Here is an 18745-nt window from a genome sequence, read left to right as displayed (position 1 = left end):
CTTGTAGCAACATAATCCTGTTCCAAAAGCCATTGCTAAATGACTAGCGAGATACAAAAAGTCTGGGTAAGAGTAATCAAGGGAACCAAGGTTATAGCGGTAATCAAAAGAATGTAAACCAGGGACAAAGACCAGACACGGAAAACAGACATACACAACAAAGAACAAAACGTCTGCGTAGTTATGACAAGCTCTTGCATAACGTACGGGTTGTGATTTGAAAACCCCATACGCAGTTGCTGAAGGGATGTTGCCACAGATGAAAGGAAAGTTTACAATACGGAATGAAAAGTCATCGCGTTTGTCGTATAGTTTGGTCAGTAGTTTTCCCTTACCATCGATCTCGTAATGTAGGTCAAGATATGAGACTGACGTCACTGTAGAATCTTTTAATTTGTTTTAGGTACATGTAGATGCAATGTATCAAATCCCCGAATCAAGCTAAATAATGTTTCTTCTTTCGGATCTGATCAGCTATAAAGTCAGCCTCATGACAGAAAAGGAATAGGTCAGCAAGAAGATTATAATTTATTCCCATTGGAATGCCGACCGTTTGTTGAAAAACGCGTCCACCACATTGGACAAATATATTGTCGGCGGGTGTTTGGTGTTTCTAGAAAAGCAGAGGACGCTTACCCTACCGGTGCATCTGGTCCATGCTACCAGTTTTTAGTGGAGCCCGAGTTGCTCATTTGCTTTTGTTACTTTGTATGTATGATTTTAGTTACTTTATGTGCTTTGTTGTGTCTGCCTGTTTTCCATGTGTGGTCTTTGCCCCTAGGTTATATTCTTTTGACTTCCGATAGAATCTTGGTTCCCTTGATTACTTTTGCACATAGTGTATACGAAAGTAATAGGATTATTATTATACGTATCCATATGCCCTACCGATGGTTGAATACACAACAGTCTCAAAAAGTCTGTATATATATGTACTTATGACGGATGAACGCACGGAAAATTTATCAGTGTAACATTGTGACTATTTAGTTTCTTATGCAATATTTTTCCATCCACTAGACCCTCAAAATGCGAACGAAAAAATGCGGCATAAACATGTATGTTGAGAGAAACTATATTTGAATCTGCGAGTGCATACTGAATCTAAGTCAGTTCAAAAGTAAGTTATATATTGTACTTCATGAAACGTTTACTTTCTCAATGGGTATCATTTCGCATATGCTCAGGAGACATCATTGATACAATGCATTATTTTTTAAGTATATAAAAGAACACACTTGATCAATGTATATTTACTTTTATGTTGTTAAAAGGACCATTTTGACAACCACAATGATAAAGTATAGAGACTATGTCTACGAGTTGAAGGTTTCATTTTTAGATACAAACTAGTATCCTATATTTTTATATTGATCTAGCTAAAATGCAGTCTAGCCGGAAAAAAATGTACGTCACTGGAGGAGTTGTAAAAACAAAACAAAATAAAATAATAATAATAATAATAATAATAAAAAAACAGAGAAGAAATATGCAAGACGCATAGCTGAAATTAACGGTTGTAACTTATCAGACTTTTTGTATTATAGAAAATGTTGTTCGCGGTACACGTATCGGAGAAGACCGAGTAGTTCCGATTGCTTGCGAAAAAGACAACGTAGCTTGATATACAGCTTTTTCAAAAACAGAAAGTTTTGCGAGAAGGGTTATTTATAACGCACCTTTGTACTGATAAAATTACTTTCAAACAATGTGACGTCTGGAACGACTGGTGCTCCTGCGTACAAGTGTATTTGAAGCTGATGGAATGTGTGTGTATTGTTGCATCAACTAGATTTGATGAGTTATATGATTTATTAGTTCATAACCTTCCTCGAAAATAGGACTTTGTCTAAATACTTAAATGTCATTTAATTCAAATATTGGGACATATAATTATAATGATTGTTAACACAGAACATTCAATAAAATAAATATAACACAAATGGGCGGTTTACCTTAGAAAAAAAGACATACAGTATATAAAACAACAAATTAAATTAATGGCTATAAAGTCGTTTTTCTACTCAAAGTATACTCCATGTACGTACGCAACAACTATAACGTCCGAGTTTTTGTACGTATACGATGCAAAATTATCAGTTTGTTGATTCCAGACAGAACGACTTGCTATGTTAACTCCCTGATCTTTCCTTTCCATAATTATCACATTAGAAACCAGTTTATACCGAGGAAAATTTAATTCTTTCACTTTCTCCTTTATTCTCTCCGTCAAATCACGCGCTAAGATTTTGCTTCGGATGTGATTGTATTGTGCCAGTCCAGGGTGATCTTCTATTACGTTTTTCATCACAAGTTCTACTTTGTCCGGAGAAAAATGTTTCCCTTCTTCTGGCTCGAGTCTGTATGTGTTTTCATATTTTGGTGTGAGCTTGGGGGATCTTTTTGCAGCCCTTTGTTTTGCAAGTCTGTGCCAAGCTTTTGTCGCAGCAACGATTCGAAAAAAGTTTATACCCGGACGGTTTGGTGCTATTGACACGGATTTTTGCGACTTTGAGTCACTAGATGATGGATTTCGTTTTCTACGTGGCAACACATCTCCACTTTTTACCGATGCGTTCTACAAGTAAATTTATCTATAGTATAGACGTAATAAGACTTGGTATATCATAGTTAAATCATATTAAATCAAGAAACTGTTTTGTAGCAAAGTAAACAAAATTTATCAAATTGAAAACAGATTCAAAACTATCTCCTTTTCTTTCGTATATCTCTATAGGAGCAGTTATTTTATTATTTTCCATACCCTATCTGCGGAGCTGTTAAATGTAACTCCCGAACTGTTAGTGTGTTTTGCTTTCATAACTGTTAATTTTGTTTGTTTATGTTGTCCGACTCTTAATTATCTTTTCTCGGTGATGCATTCGACACTTGAGTACTTTTGAACATTACACGCATTCTGACAATAGTATGTCACTTTAGATGCATATAAACAATATGGAGTTCTATAGATTAAATTCGTTTTTAGTCTATAGTCTTTTTAACATGAATTATCTGTTTTTTTTAATAAAAGACGGGTTTCGTCCTTTCCTTCTTTTCATTTTATTTGAATTCGTAGATACGACACTTCACGTTTTAATTCATGCAAAGCTATTATCAATGTTTTAGCATTCAATAACCAAAAATAGTCATACTACAGTTGCATGAATATTTTAGTATTTTTTTCGGAAAATGATTAAAACGAACCAAGAGATGCAGTTCCGTTAGTAAAACAACATGTAAAACCAAGTAAAATAAAAGAGACATACCCAAGTAAATCTTCGTTTTAACTTGATCAGAGCAGACATTTTAACACTCGAAACTGATATAATTTAAGAAATTTTGACTTTTATACCCCTTATATCACAGACCATAAATCATAACATTCAATTGATCTAATATCTTTGTTTATATGACTCACTTCTTTGACCGCAGACGATGTGGATGTCCCAGTTCCTTTTGGCGCTTTAAACTTCGGCTGCACTCGGTCATGTTCGATTAGAGCTTGCATTGTTAGCTTATCGTTAGCCATCTCTGAAGGAAAAAAACAGCATATATCATGTTAAACGTTTTGGGGTTGTTTGAAGCAATTGCACTTTTGATTTCATTATGTCTCAGAAACACAGCGTGGAAATATCTTTTGAGAATAACACGATGTTTTCTTGTCCCGCTTTTGTTTGTCAAAATGTATGTTCAAACTAGAAATTTTCGACAGCAATCATTTGATTCCCTGGGTGGCTGTGGAGTTTTTCTGAAACAATCGTTTTTTCTCTTCAGCAAAAATAACTTGTTTTTTCCAGGGTCGATCAAAAACAGAAAACATAAAAAAAATTTCCTGAACTATTGAACATATTTTTTTGTCATCTCACTACTGCATATCACCTTCCACATTGACAGCATGATTTATTTTTTTTTGTCATTTAAAAAAAACAACGTTTTTTTTTTCTCTCCAGTGATTATTCAACTTATTTTTTCCACAATATTCAGAAACACTTTTTTCCAAAAAAAAAAAAAAAAATCCATAGCCCCCCCCCCACAGAACATCAAATGGTTGCTACCTTAGTCTCTTGCAGTAAATGTATAAAAAAAAAATACGAAACTACGAAAATATGTGTTGCCGTATTAACTATAACAATGATTTACACGAAAGTTTACAGCCAAAATATTCCAACGTTTAAGAGATCAGAAAATAATCAAACTGTAAGTCTCTGGACTTACGTTTTGTCCAGACATGTTAAGAACTTTAGACTTAGATTGCCGAATCGCTATTTATACTTAGTCTATATACATATATCAATGATATTTTGCGAGGCCTTGGCTTTTCAAAACGTCTGCATTATGGTTAGGTAAAGATTTTTTTTTATAAAAGGGGACGTTTCATCAGAAACTTCATAATAATTTATCAGGGTTGGTCGTCTATTCTGTCATTTGCACACATTTGTACTTATGAGAACAAAATTAACAAAATGTTATAAATAATGGGTCATCAAGCCCCGGAACTCCTTGCCGGATTCACCATTGCTCTGTTATAATGCGTCACATAAAACCATCTTAAAATTTAGGGTATTTATACGCACAGTGGAAGGACGGATTTTCCAAATAAATATATGTATCTATAACATCTTTAATTTTTTAAGGACATGTATTTTGAAAGCTTCTCTTTCTTCAGTGCATGCATGTAAGTATGTTGGCCTTTTTAAGTGTTAAATATTTTAAAGTTTCTAACAATATCATCATAGACAGCAGTTATTCCTGTACACAAATTTATTCAAATACTTAAACTTTACGTTTTTCTTCTATCAACAAACTATACCGTGAATGTTCTACATTTAATTCTATCAACAAATAAAAATCATAAAAACTTGACAGAAAAAAATGACACTGTTTACTCTGGAACGGGTTTGATTCAAATCTCATTAAAAAAATTCAGAAAACGGATTACAAACATGACAATTTTACGCATCATTTGCATATATACATGAAATTTTCTTTCAAAATTAAATAACACTTTTGACACGTTTCTCATTTCAGTAACACTACGCGATGAACGACATAATAACGAGCCAGAATTATGAATACAATTGTAAACTTCTCACATCAAACATTTTTAATACCTGGTTTTATATTTTAGTAATATCTTGATTGATTATCAAATAATTTTGTTTAAGTTGATAAAAAGTGCAAATAATAAATATGTGATATTAATATTGGATTTGTCTGAAAGTGTGTCTTTAAGTATGAGTATTTGCAAGAATCAGGCGAAATCTGAAACTTAACTTCTTATCGAAAATTTTAGATTTAACAATATTCATTCATTAAATGCGTGTCTTTATGCCTACTATTAAGAATCAGGCCTAATTCTGACGTTTTAAACAAATGAAAAATATACCTAACAATCCTGACAACATTCATTTATTCATTAAATATGTGTCTTTATGCATAACTACTTTAAAGAATTAGTTCAATCTCCGAAACATTGAAACTTGATAAAAATATACGTGAAAATTCTACCAGTTCATAATGTAAATGGTCAATCAAAAAGAGACGACAACTCTATCCGCTGAGGTTTAACTATTTTCATACATCGCTACATGAATTGCGGGATATAATGTGGTACACTCCAGAACATTGCATGTCCGGCCATCCGTCCGACTTCTTCTCCGTGACGATTGTCAGATGATAACTTGAGACCAGATCAATGATTTTTTCTTAAAACTTGCACTATAATTATTGAGTGCCATAACACAAATTCAGCTAAGTAAAAAATTAGAAACATTTTTCTATCCCATCATTACATGACGAGGTACATTGTATCACTCAATGTTTCACTAATACCTCATTTATCTTGCTATAATGCAAATGATACATTTGTACAAAATATATTTGATATGGAATTTCATGGATCACATTTCAACCACAGCCCAGTTTTTACACAGATTGACACTCAGATTTTATAATAAGGGTTTCTTTATAAAGCAAATAGGACAACGCCAAAATGTACCTTTAGAGCATTTAAATTGGCTTCTGGGCGGCTTTTAAAGTTTCAATTTTGAAAGTTTATAGGTGTCCGAGTCTAGTATTTATTTAAACTAAGCTTGAAGATAAATGGTAAATTAGCTGTTTCACCCAGATATACGATAATTCGGTGGTATACAGACGTGATGTAAACAATATGATATCAGCTGTTACACGTCTTAATACGGGAGTCCATGAGTGCTTGGGCACGAAGCTTTTTATCAACAAGAAGGCAGGTTAGATGAGATGTGTGTATGTGTGTGTGTGTGTGTGTGTGTGGAGGGGTCTGGGCTTAAACAAAAGAATTCTTAGTTTTATGCAAGAAAATGTCATAATCAACCAGAGAAAAATATTAGGATTGAATAATATTCCCCATTACTTTACAATGTGAATTTTTAATATCACTCAAACTCTTGCTACTGCTGAAATAACAAATTTTGCGCTGGACCATCTTCTTACCACCACCACCACCCCCGGAGAAAAAAGAAACAAAACAAAAAGAAAGATATCGAGATAACAATACCCACAACATTCAAAGTCTCTCTATGTTTCACTGCTTATTCGTTTTTTCTCACAACTCTACTAACAAATACAAAACGACAATCTTGATACTATATGATACATGTACATATAAGTTGTAAAATGTTCTATACTTAGCAAAACCTGCACAAGAAGAGTCTACTATTCATTAGCATTCAGGGTGTTAAACTGCTTTGCAATCAAATTTCCGGTGTTCAAACAAAACATTACAACCGTCCAGTGTATAAGTACTTAAAACAAACGATGAAGCCGTATCCATTCTGATTTGGCTGACCTCAGTGCAAACTATTGACGAATGTAATGTTAACCGATTTGGTGTCAGAAAATGAGAAGATTAGTTTGATGTTTGCTTCCGTAATCTTTAAAGTTACTGAGATAAGACAAACAATGCTACATTAAAATTGAATATCTATACTTCCTCTGTTATCTTGGAAATAATGGAATTAAGATTAATGAAAAATCAATTAGGATTTGTTTTTCCCGCCTAATGATATCAGAAGCTAAACATATCATCGGTGATTTCAGCTATTGAAACAGTATTCCAGTTAGAAGTTGTATATCAATTGTGATTTCGTTAAACAAAACATCCCATTGTGACCAATCGTTGAATTACTGATCAATTGTCGGTTTCGGTGGTTAACACAGAAGCATCTCAATGCAACCTGTCGTCAAAATCGATCAACCACCGATTTCGGTTGCTGACGCGCAGCATCCTAGAAAGATCTACCATTATAACCGACCAACTGTCATGAGCGCACTTTCTCTTTTATCATAGAAACCGTTGTATTTTTTAAATTTTGAATCAATTCGTGATTGATGCTAAATATCTTCAACTGTGAATAGTACATTGCATAGTGGTATTCACCTGTATATTCTTTTCGCAGAGAAATTGAATTAAAAAAAACAATTTTGTTGCACCTGAAAAGTTTCTCTTCCGTCTGAGACGCCATGCCGTTAAATAGTGAATAACCAAAATATAATACATGTACATGTAGATTGATTATAATAAAATTTTCTTGTACATCATGAAGTGTTGTGCTTACCTTAACGGACATACAGAACTGTTCTGCTATGTTTAGAAAGGGTTTGTGCGACAACGAAACAATTTAGAGCTGTTCTAATGTGTAAAGAAAGAGTTTGTGCGATTCCTCTGAAACCATTTAGCACTACTAAAGCTGGATTTCAATTGAGACAATTAAAACAATTAGTCCCTATAAATGAGCACTATTAATGTCTTGCTTCTGAACTGCTTGTATCCATGTATTCTAATGGAATCATTATTTAGGCATAATATGTCTATCATCTGCGTCTCTAAGAAAGTATTGTTCTGAATCTAATATCCCAATATGCTAAAATTTTATGAGTGAACTTAAGGCCAATTGACGAGAAATAATTTGAAGAGTAAAACATAGTCTTTTGGTACTGGAGAATAGGCGGAAAAAAATTTCCAAAGTCTATATAAAAACCAAAATACTAAATAACCAGTATTAGGAGTGTAAAATATAGTCTTGCCGACATTTTGCTAAAGGGAAAGAATGAGTTTTTCAAACAAATTAAGCGTTTCTCGTAATATCCTACGAAGTGTTAAAAAAGTCTGGGTCCACGAAAATCCCGCGCCCAAGAAAGTCAAATGGTCTGCGCCTCACAGTTATAACGACAATAGTTCAGACTGAATTCTTGCCCTTCCAGAATTTCTTTTAAACAAACTGACATTTCACTTTTATATTTTTCGCCAAATACAAATTTTCATCCTTACCTGCTAGATTGTTAATAATACATCCACGACAAAAATATAGTCTCCAAATACATGTACAAGTAGCTATAGATTTATAAGCTAAATATACCACTTGTAGCGATTAAAACTTTTATACCTGTCAAACACTTAAAATACAATATTTTACAATTTTATATCCTTTTAAAAGTCTATCACAGTCCATACGGCATAAAATTGCGAACTCAAATAGGTTTATTTACCGAACGCCAGCATGCGGTCTATCTCAAATGTTTAAATTATGACCAATCAACCATAACTTAAAAATGAATAAATTTCAGATAAATTTTCATCCCATGTTTCACTTTGTTGAAATAGTTTCCCTGATAAACAAAATAAATATCACATTTATATCTAAGGTGTAATGAAAAGCCATTTAAGTTAGGAGATGAACCTTAAATGAATCTACATACAATGGAATACAACTGTATTACTAAAAGTTCAATGTTGTAACTTTAAACTTACACTGTCCTTTTACATGGATGAAAATACAACTCTTTCGCGTTAGGGACATATTTTTGCACATTAAAATGATGTAGGCTATACTCTTTATCCCTCTAAAAATATGCCAAAAATACAAAAAGTGTTTCCGGTTCTTTCCGTAGTTTAATTGTATTTGCAGCTGCATATACTGTAGAGACCAATCGGAACTACTCGGCCATTTGGGCTACCGAGAAAGGCAGGAAAGTTCCGGTTGCTGTAGAGCGGTAACGAAGTAATGTATCTATACATCTCGAGTACATGAATGGTAGGAGACATGTTAATATACAGGTGCAGATCGTTAGAAAAGGATTTGAGGGGATATGCTTTGATTTGCTCATTTTTACCAAATTTTGCCTGAAATTAACACAATTTTACAATGGATTTACCACTGATGCAGTATATATAAGAGCAAGTTTATTCAAGATGGATATACCTTATTTATCGAGACCGCCTCAGTGGTTCTTGCCTCGAGTGCGGGAAGTCGTGGATTCGATTCCCGGCCAAGTCACACTAAAGACTTTAAAATTGTTAGTATTTGCTTCTCCGCCAAGCATGCGGTATTTAAGAAGATAGAGTGGTTGGCTCGGAGTCAGAATAATGTATCTGAGTAGGGTGATCATGCTTCCTGTGGGCAGTTGCTTCTGTGAGCTGGCGCAATAAAGTTCCAGATAAGTATGTCGGATTAGTACAAGCAGGGTCTGTTGGATTGGTCAATAATTCTCATTCTGAAATGCATAAAATATCTGCCTTAGAACATTTAACCATCATCAATCAATAAATCAGTCTTAATTTATTTGTTATTTGTAGAAACAAGTTAATTTTCTTAAAATGAATTAAGGATAAATGTCGTTTAACTTCCAAATTGTAATATTATGCTGTAATACACTTTAAACCAACCTGAAAACGTCATAAGTATAGAAAATATCTATCAAAAAAGGCTGGCAAAACAATAAAAATCGTGAATAGTATTATAAATATAGAAGAATAGAAGACCAACGTAATACCGTTCAGACAGTAAATGAACAAATGCATCCCTAAAAAAATCTCGTTCAAGCTTTCTGTTGCGTATCCTGCATGTAAAAAATAACGAAAAATAGACATGGTGCATCAGACAAAATCCACAGTAAAACTGGGCGAGTTGTATAAGAAAGAAACGATAGAAGCTGGCGACACGAAAAAATGAAATGCAATTTACAAATTTCAATATTGATCGTTTATATCATACAGTTTATTCTATTTCCCTGCTGAGTCTTTCGATTCATTTCCTTAGCCGCTGATGCTGTGTAATCGACAAAAATGATATAATATGAGAGACATGCCACATTTCTATGGGATTTTGACATCAATTAAAATGATTAATTTCAATCATTGAAAACGTCGGATTTATGATTTTAATTTTCAAGTTGCTGTAGGCTCGAATAAGAGAATAAAATTTTGATGTAGAAATATTTTAAAATGAAGACATTTGTCAAGTTATACTCATGACAGTTGGATGAGACTTCGGAAACTCATAAATATATGAATTGTACAAAAGGAATAACGCATGGTTGCCTTTGTTATTGCATCCATACTGCAATCTTTATGAATCGAGTTGCTACGTAATAAACGCAATAACAAAAAAAAAAAAAAAAAAAAAAAAAAAACGTACGTTGGAAAATTTGTTGTAAAGAAAACAAAAGTTCTGCTCCAACCACTTATATCCTAAGGTCAGGGCATAGATTTGATGTCGGACAAGCGCAATTCAGTAACAACCAAACTCAATATACCCATCACTTATCCGTTACTTGTTCTGAATGGAATTTAATGCAACTTTCATAGATCCTTTATTACATTATGCAATTCTTATTTTAATTTCTGATCCAAACATATTTTGAGGATAAAAGATGTATGTTATCAAATGGAGGAGGGGGTATCAAGTTCGTTAGCATTGCTCACAGTTTTTTTCTTCACTTAGACTATTCTAAAGATGGCTTGCTTCTGTACCTAGTACACCGTGTCACCTAATGGCACTTATGAAGGTGCCTTCTCTAAAACCATGACTTGTCAATTATTTTATTCATATGGAATTTAGTTATATAATTTCTTTATTAAATACTGAAAAGTATCACCGTATAATCTAGAAATTTGAAGTTTACCGACATTCAAATTCTTTTTAGAATCAATTGACTTGTTTAAATGTTTATAATGAATTCGAGATAAACATCTTGAGGATTTAAACTTGTGTTTATATACATGTTTTATGCCTCTAAAGTTAGTATCCTTCAACTGTTGTAAATACCGTAATGGGAAGGTTTACATATTTGCAAGTAATAGTATTTCAAATAGAGTGTACTATTTAACTTTGAAAATTGATGTTTTCTCTGTAGAACTAATTGTCCAATTAATAATTTGATAAATTCCGAGAAAGCAATTTCCTATGCTAATTTATGTTCGAAACCGAGAAACCAATTGTGACATTATTTTCATGAACTTAAAGTAAAAATATAATTTTATACTTTTCTGTCCATCACATTAATTTTATATCAATCAATTACTATATTGACTGATCCAGTCGGAAATCTGAATCCATTGAGTTTGCAGTCTTTACAATGAAATAGTTATCAACGGTTCTCAATGGCAGCGAATTATGGAATATTTGCACTCAAAAGGACATAATTATGTAAAATAAACATATTCCAACATTACATACTAGGATTCCTAAGAAGAACGCGATCTGACATATGTGAAAGTATGTTGAACTTATCAGGTCTTCCGTCCGTCGGAGATAAGTATTGTCGATTCGAATCTGATATCCTACTTTATCAAGTGTTCATTCACAGACTATTCCAATACCCCCACATTATTATTCCTGATATTGGCACCAACAGATATGGTAACCAACGCTTCTTGTTTAACTATGTATATTCCGGTGATTTCCTATCAAAGTTTTGTTGGAAAAACATTGTTTCACATACTGCAGATAACACCGAAAAACTGACAAAATTTCGAGAATGCAAGGTGATTCTGACTTCAACAGAATTTCCAAACTATTGACTTAATCCATAAAGATAGGGAACTGCAATTTTTATGTAACAATCGTCTATGTACTCTTAGCTCTGCGATCTTCTCTGATTGGACCGATTTTCACATTTCATAGCTGTGGATTATACACCTCAGTACAACATTTTACTTGGAGCCATCTGGACAATAGCTGAACCCGATCCCATTCTTATGATCAGTAGACATTTTTTGATGAACTGTATTTACGATCATTTTAATGCACATTTTTTTTATTTTTGCATATTATTTTGCACATTGACTAAATATTTTTTGCGATTTACAAGTTACATGTCCTGAAGGAGGAATTCTAAGTATTTATTGATTGAAACATCTCCAGATTTCAACATGTTTTTCCGCAAAAAAAAGAGAATACTTCAATAGTTTTGTGGAATTCGCCCATTTACACTTTTCTTTGATTTCATTGAGACTGGTTAATCTATTTTTAGGTTCAAGCAGAGATCTTTTGGCAAAAAATACCGAAGCGTCAGCCTTGGAATGTTTTAAATACGCCAAATAAAAAAAACATGACCTGATTAACGTTAACGTGGACACCGGATATAAAGACTTTCCACATACACAATACGTGTACATCGCAACCGAATGATATATATTGCACATAAAAACTGAAAATAAGGAAAGATAATATAGATATTAATGAACCTCGAATACAAGACTTATTTTCACAACATTTCATTTAATACTATATAGAGAACATCTTTACTTGACCTTACTTTACTTTTCATTCTCATAAGCTATTACCATCTACCAAAACAGCTTGAGTTTGAGGACATCACAGGCACATTGGTCTGCCTCTATATTATAATTTTAATTACATTCTGTCTCGACTGATACAGACATTATTACAAACTGCCATTATCCTGATATTGTGCAGGTTCTACATTTTTATATTATAACCGGAGGCCTGAACATCGTTGTAGACTGATAAACTAAGTTTTGAAAAAAGACCCAAATATCGACTTCCAGGTAAAATTGACTGGAAGGAGTGTCGCAATACCACCAAAGATTCAGTAAAGCATACTGAAAACAATGGATTACAAGAGAACAGGCAGATAAAAGAGCCTTGAACAATTTCATCCATAAATCATGACCATCGCGGATATAAGAATTGAACTTCACGAAAAGAACCATGCATCATTCGATACTCATTTTCCAATTTCTAGAATAAGAAAGAAGTTTAAAGAACTAAGAAAGAAATGTGTCTTTGCACCAGCAGATGAAACAGCTAAAAATGTGATTATCATATGATGTAAATATAACACAGAAGTACTTCGTAATGAAATAACTAACTCGAGTACTTTTCGATACACGAATAAATACAGAGAGTGAAATAATTAAAGTGCATCATAAATCAGCTGCTTCATTGTGTATTAACACCGATCATATGACTGTTCCAACCTTATACAGGATACTAGAACTTCATAAAAAGCCGCTCAAATTTTATTACATCCTCCAGCAAGTGTTCAACAATTAAAGACTTTGTTATTAATTATTGCAATACATGTTATGAATATAATGGTGTCAACTATTTTTCATAACGTTCAAGATTCGTATGATTCTATTATATGTTGTATGTTGAGATATTATTCTATAAAGGAGAATTGTGTATATTACTGAATGAATTTTATGATGTGTTTATTTATTATTTCAGTTCATTTTGGAAGAGGAATCAAGGGAACCAAGGTTATAGCGGTAATCAAAAGACCAGACATGGAAAACAGACATACACAACAAAGAACATAAAGTAACTAAAATCATACATACAAAGTAACAAAAGCAATTGAGCAACTCGGACTCCACTAAAAACTGGTAGCATGGACCAGATGCACCGGTAGGGTAAGCGTCCTCTGCTTTTCTAGAAACACCAGCCGATTTGCTTATAAAATGTCAAGTCCGGTGTAGACAAACGAGGAAAGGAAAACTTTGACCCCTTGAATAAACCAGTTTTCATGGTGCAGATGGATACACCATAACGATCCATTTTTTTCTAATCATTGCACACTTCATTAATTAATGATTTTGCTATTGTATCTATTCCGTGGCTTGACATTTTCTAGTTTGGGTTTTAGCCTATACATGTTCTTAATTGAATAAAATGCTCTTAAAATAAGTCCTATATTCGAAGTTACACGAATATTCTTACACAGGTCCGGCTATAATAAATGTTAGTATCTTTGATTGAACTAATTTTTTCTACATTTTATTTCTTTAAATGTTCTTGTAAATATTTGGCCCTGCGTTTTTTGTTACCCCGCGATTTATTGCTTGTGATATCAAGTTAAGATCAAATTCAAAATTTTCAAAAAATAATTTATGAATGAAGCATGTTCTTGGTGATTTTTGGTTGCCTTAATTTAATTTTGTCGATTTCGGATGTTTTTCCACTATTTCCAAATTGTCTGTTGATACTTGGTTAGAAATGAATGATATCACCGTAATGCCAATGATGTTCATTTATGTGTCTTCGTCTTGTTATTTGACTTATTATTATTATTTTTAAAGGAATGACATCTATCTCTTAAAGTGGATTTTATTATTTTTGTTGTCGGGGCCTTTCAGAGCTTACTTGAATGTATGTTTACACTTATTGAAGACCTTTTGGTGAATTCTCTAAGTATTTTCTATTTTTATAGAAGTCATACGATGGTGCATTTGTTGCATTTCACCATATATGTTCCCTTTATCTTATCTTTACCTTCTTCTCGGAAAGGGAGAAATTTTCGACCAATCTCTGATGCGCTTTAGTGGCTTTCATGCTGTTTGTTTTTCAGTGTATATTTTTTGTTTTTGTGTTGTACGTTTTGTTCTTCGTGTTTGTTTGAAAGTTCTCGGTGTTGTCTTATCAAGAGACTTCATCTCTTTTGCACCTTCGATATTAGTACTTTTTCTTGGAGGTAGCAGTAACAGTTGTAGATATATGCGGTTTATGCATACTGGCAGCTCATATCAAATGATTGCTGGATGAAATTCATTTACTAGATTAGATGTGTTACACACGACCTGGTTATTTCTCTTCGAACTGCAAAGGAGGTTTTGTATAATCTAGATTGGTACAATGACGTCATTAACGTCGATTGGGCAGCGATAGCTGCAGTTCAAATAATCCCTTATTAACTTTTGAATATGAATCAATTCGTAACTTTTGAATGGAATCCTTTAGAAACTTAATTTATAAGGATTATTTCTATTGTTTTACATATTATATAAAAAAAACTCGATTTAAGAACTTTTCACTAATTGTAAACTGCCACAAATCAGGAAAGTCACTTTCTTTTAATATACAGACGATATTTTAGACAACCATTACAATCATTATTTGACCAATGAATTGTTGCAATACCTATACCAATCAAAAAGACAGTAAAACTAGGTTTCATTATACTAGACGAAGCTACAATAACTACTGATAACACCATTAACATATTCATTGACAACATAAGAGATGAAAAGTACCAATTTAGGTGTCTTATAAATCAATGTATAAATCGATCGATTCTTTACGAAAAAAAAATTAAAACAATTTAAAGGTAAATATTAACAACAACAACAACACAAATAATGAAAGAACAAAAATGTGTTCAAAACAAAAACAACAGTCCAAATTGCTGTAATCGGACTTTTACAGCTCTCTTACTACAAATAAAAGAATAATCCATTGTCTGTCTTCGACTTTGTAAATAAATGTTTTTTTTTGTCCAGTCCTGCTTGTCTAACTTTGAATTTGACCAATTATCACAGTGTTATAATAAAAGAATTACTAACAATGGAATCTTTTCGTCTGTATTATGATTAACGAGAATAAATGTTATATAAGCAAGTTATGCGCTTACAAGTGTTTTCCTATGTCTGGTCTTTGTCCCTGGATTACATTCTTTTGATTACCGCTATAACCTTGGTTCCCTTGATTACTTTTTCATTACATAGATAGTAGTATTTTTTAAATGTTCTAATAGTGTAGTATATTTCGGTAAATCGTGAAAAAAATTCTGTAATTTTACTCTCGTACTTTTTTGCCGCCATATTGTTACATCACCTTTGTCTTGTGATAAAACTTTTATTTGACGCCATTGATGATTTTGAATGTCAACATAAAAGAAAAAAAAATATTTGAAATTAACCAGGGATTTTTGAGAAAATATTTATTAAATGAAAGATTGGTTATTGCAAATAGCTGAAATAAAACCACCGGTGAATCAAGTTCCGCGCACTTGTTAATTCTTAGCGTTCTTCGGCAATCATGATCATATTTTGATTATTCACTCTTTGCAATTAAATATTCAAGTAGTTTTTATTTATTGATTATTTATTTTAATTATATACATCATTACTACGTTAAAATTGTGTCTCGACATTTGTAAATACTTTAATGGGACAGTTAATTAAGAGTTCATTGAAGAACTTTGCTCATTACATAGAAAATATTTGCTTAAGTTGTCATTATAAACGACTATGAATGAAACATTAAAATCGATAATATAATAATAAGACATACACACAAAAAAAAAAAGAAGAAATGAAATAAAATATCAAAAGAATGGAAACAGTAACGTGAAAACTAATGTCGAAAGCAAAGCAATTCATTGTAAAAAGTTTGTATACGAATCTAGTGTTCAAAACCTCATTGCTTTGTTATTTGCGAGATTCTGTTTTTTTCTTGAGTTTATATGATTTGTATTTGTCGCTATTTGTTTCACGGAAATGTACTTTACAGTCTTTAACATCATTCAATTTGATATCACCTTCGTATAACTGCACATCACGCCCTTTAAGATCAGCACTTAAGTCAGTAAGTTTTCGTTTTGGAACTTTCACTTCAAAAATCGCTTCTTGTTTCCCTTCCTCAATCTTGGATTTATAGAAATTCGTGTGACCATCATAGTTGTTCCGTGCAATTGCGGTTCTACTTTCATCCGGTCCCTTTTTTGTGACATATGTGCCGGGTCCTCCGATGGCGTCATTTTTTGTATCAGTTGACTTTTTAATTGTACCGGAATCGATTATTTTCTTTGCAGATTTCTTATCTGTATGGTGGTACACTATGATGTGATCTTCATCATCTAAATATATTCGGTTGGTTATGTTAAGTTTTAATTTTATCTTGTTTTGAACATGTTTTCATGAAATCATTCTTTTTTACTTACCAATCCATATAAAATTCATGCAAAGTCATTGGTCAAGTTATTCATAGTCTAGAAAACCCATCAGACAAACGATACTTTTGGGACTAAATACACTATGTTTAACGTAACAATATTTATTTCTGTATACAGATCTATGTATTTATTATTTCTGTTTTTTTTTAGAAAACTATACATTCGACTCCCACTGAAATAAATAAATGAAACTATCAGTCATATCTACCCTACCAGAGCACATGATGTTACTCCCGTTAGAGTTCATATTACTAGTGCTTTTTTATTGTATTTCTTCGGTTTTTATGTGTAATCTGCTTTATTTGGTATGTAGATCGTCTTTGTTGCCTATGTTCACGTTTAGGCCATGTTTTGGGATTTTGACTCATTTGAATTATCTCACTGTTGACGCTTTGTTACTTTTTGCCGAAATATAACTCAAATTAAATCTAACAAAACAAAACAGGTGAACATTCCCGTAAATAAAATGTCTGCAGTGATAGCTAATCTCCGTTAAATTGAAAATCAATAATTTGCTTAACATTTGTAATCTTCCTTAAAATCAAAGATAGTAAAAATTCGTGTATTTGCTATCGGCATAGTTCATGCAAAATGTTGAAGATGTTATTAATGAAAGACACTTCTTTGTTTTACCCATATTTAATAATTCATTATTTCATTTTTGATGTTTCGTCGGTGTGTAAAAGCGTTAACTGTAGTACATTTTTAAGAAATCGTGCTTTAATGAAACATTCAATTCTTATAAATATATTTCATATTTCTCTTATACTATTTCTTTTGTATTTTAGATATAAATAGAAAATAAACAATTATTAGGACTCTATAAAAAAGTCCACAAAAATTTCGGCGTGGGTAAGAAGTTGCAGATGTGTTAATTGATATGCGCAGTAAATGTAATTAAATTAATATATTAATGTATTAGTTTTTTTTGCATATCTAGTCAAACGGCGTATTTTTGCATTTTATATAATTGCGTCAAAAAATCTAATGATTCATTTCTGATTAAACCTACTGCTGTTACATAAATGAAACTTACCAGACATCACTGATATGAGCGTGTAAATTGAATCTACCTGTAATAAAAATGGAAATACCATACACCATATATTAAACTCCGGGTGCCAGTAGCTATATTCCTCTTAGTTGCATTTTATAGACGTTTCTGATTCCAAATGTAAAGTAGAAAAAGTCCATAAAATATTCAGTGCCATGTTTTTACTTGAAAGCCGTCTACAGAACTATGAAATAATAGAAAAGTCAAATTCGATTGTCTCATTATAATATATAAGTACAAATTAAGACAAAGTATGTAAAATTTCGTTTAATTCTCTAAACAAAATAAAATGAACTTACGTAAAAAGTCCCGTCTTTTGTCAGCTTTTTGAAAATTTCTTAAATTTGTTCAGACTGATGTGAATGGACAGGTAAAATATAAATTTCCTGGGAACTGATAGTTGCGTTAGCTTTATTTTTAGAAACAAAAATGGATTTTACAGAGTGACAAAAATAGATTTTATTGCACCACTGCTTACTTTTGAAAGCATATGCAGTTTTCTGACCACGGCTCGAACTATATTGTGTCAACGCTGGTTCACATATGTTAAAAAATTCATTCAATTTCTACTATATCATAATAAGTTGCTGGTACAGACTGCACAAATTAATCAGTGGTCCTTTTCACAAAAAAAAAAAAAAAATCATAAGTGTAAAATTAGTCGTAAGTTATGAT

The 18745-nt window shown here is 32.3% G+C and overlaps 2 protein-coding genes across 5 annotated transcripts; both read right to left on the bottom strand.

Annotated features, from left to right (window-relative positions):
• Positions 1-1242: 1242 nt before the first annotated feature.
• Positions 1243-8683, bottom strand: LOC148606184 (dynein light chain Tctex-type 5-like). 3 transcript variants are annotated; one of them, XM_088546460.1, is made up of 3 exons: positions 8527-8683; positions 3419-3531; positions 1243-2578 (listed from the first exon to the last, which is right to left on the bottom strand). In XM_088546460.1, exons 1-3 carry the CDS (start codon positions 8537-8539, stop codon positions 2021-2023), a joined length of 684 nt encoding a protein of 227 aa, XP_088402586.1. In that variant the 5' UTR covers positions 8540-8683; the 3' UTR covers positions 1243-2020. The 3 variants fall into 3 exon arrangements, with proteins under 3 accessions (XP_088402586.1, XP_088402587.1, XP_088402589.1); XM_088546461.1 differs by lacking the exon at positions 8527-8683 and adding an exon at positions 8309-8520; XM_088546463.1 differs by lacking the exon at positions 8527-8683 and adding an exon at positions 8424-8515.
• A 7456-nt stretch (positions 8684-16139) lies between these two features.
• On the bottom strand, positions 16140-18493 carry LOC148606183 (uncharacterized). 2 transcript variants are annotated; one of them, XM_088545092.1, is made up of 3 exons: positions 18370-18493; positions 18053-18089; positions 16140-16920 (listed from the first exon to the last, which is right to left on the bottom strand). In XM_088545092.1, exons 2-3 carry the CDS (start codon positions 18057-18059, stop codon positions 16493-16495), a joined length of 435 nt encoding a protein of 144 aa, XP_088401218.1. In that variant the 5' UTR covers positions 18060-18089; positions 18370-18493; the 3' UTR covers positions 16140-16492. The 2 variants fall into 2 exon arrangements, with proteins under 2 accessions (XP_088401218.1, XP_088401217.1); XM_088545091.1 differs by having other exon boundaries at positions 18053-18254; positions 18370-18456.
• Positions 18494-18745: the final 252 nt, after the last annotated feature.

This window comes from Perna viridis, chromosome 9 (genome assembly GCF_037379345.1).
Source record: "Perna viridis isolate PV_CMFRI_1.1 ecotype Kerala chromosome 9, ASM3737934v1, whole genome shotgun sequence".
Lineage (NCBI taxonomy): Eukaryota > Metazoa > Mollusca > Bivalvia > Mytilida > Mytilidae > Perna > Perna viridis.
This window is presented reverse-complemented; position numbering and strand designations above follow the sequence as displayed.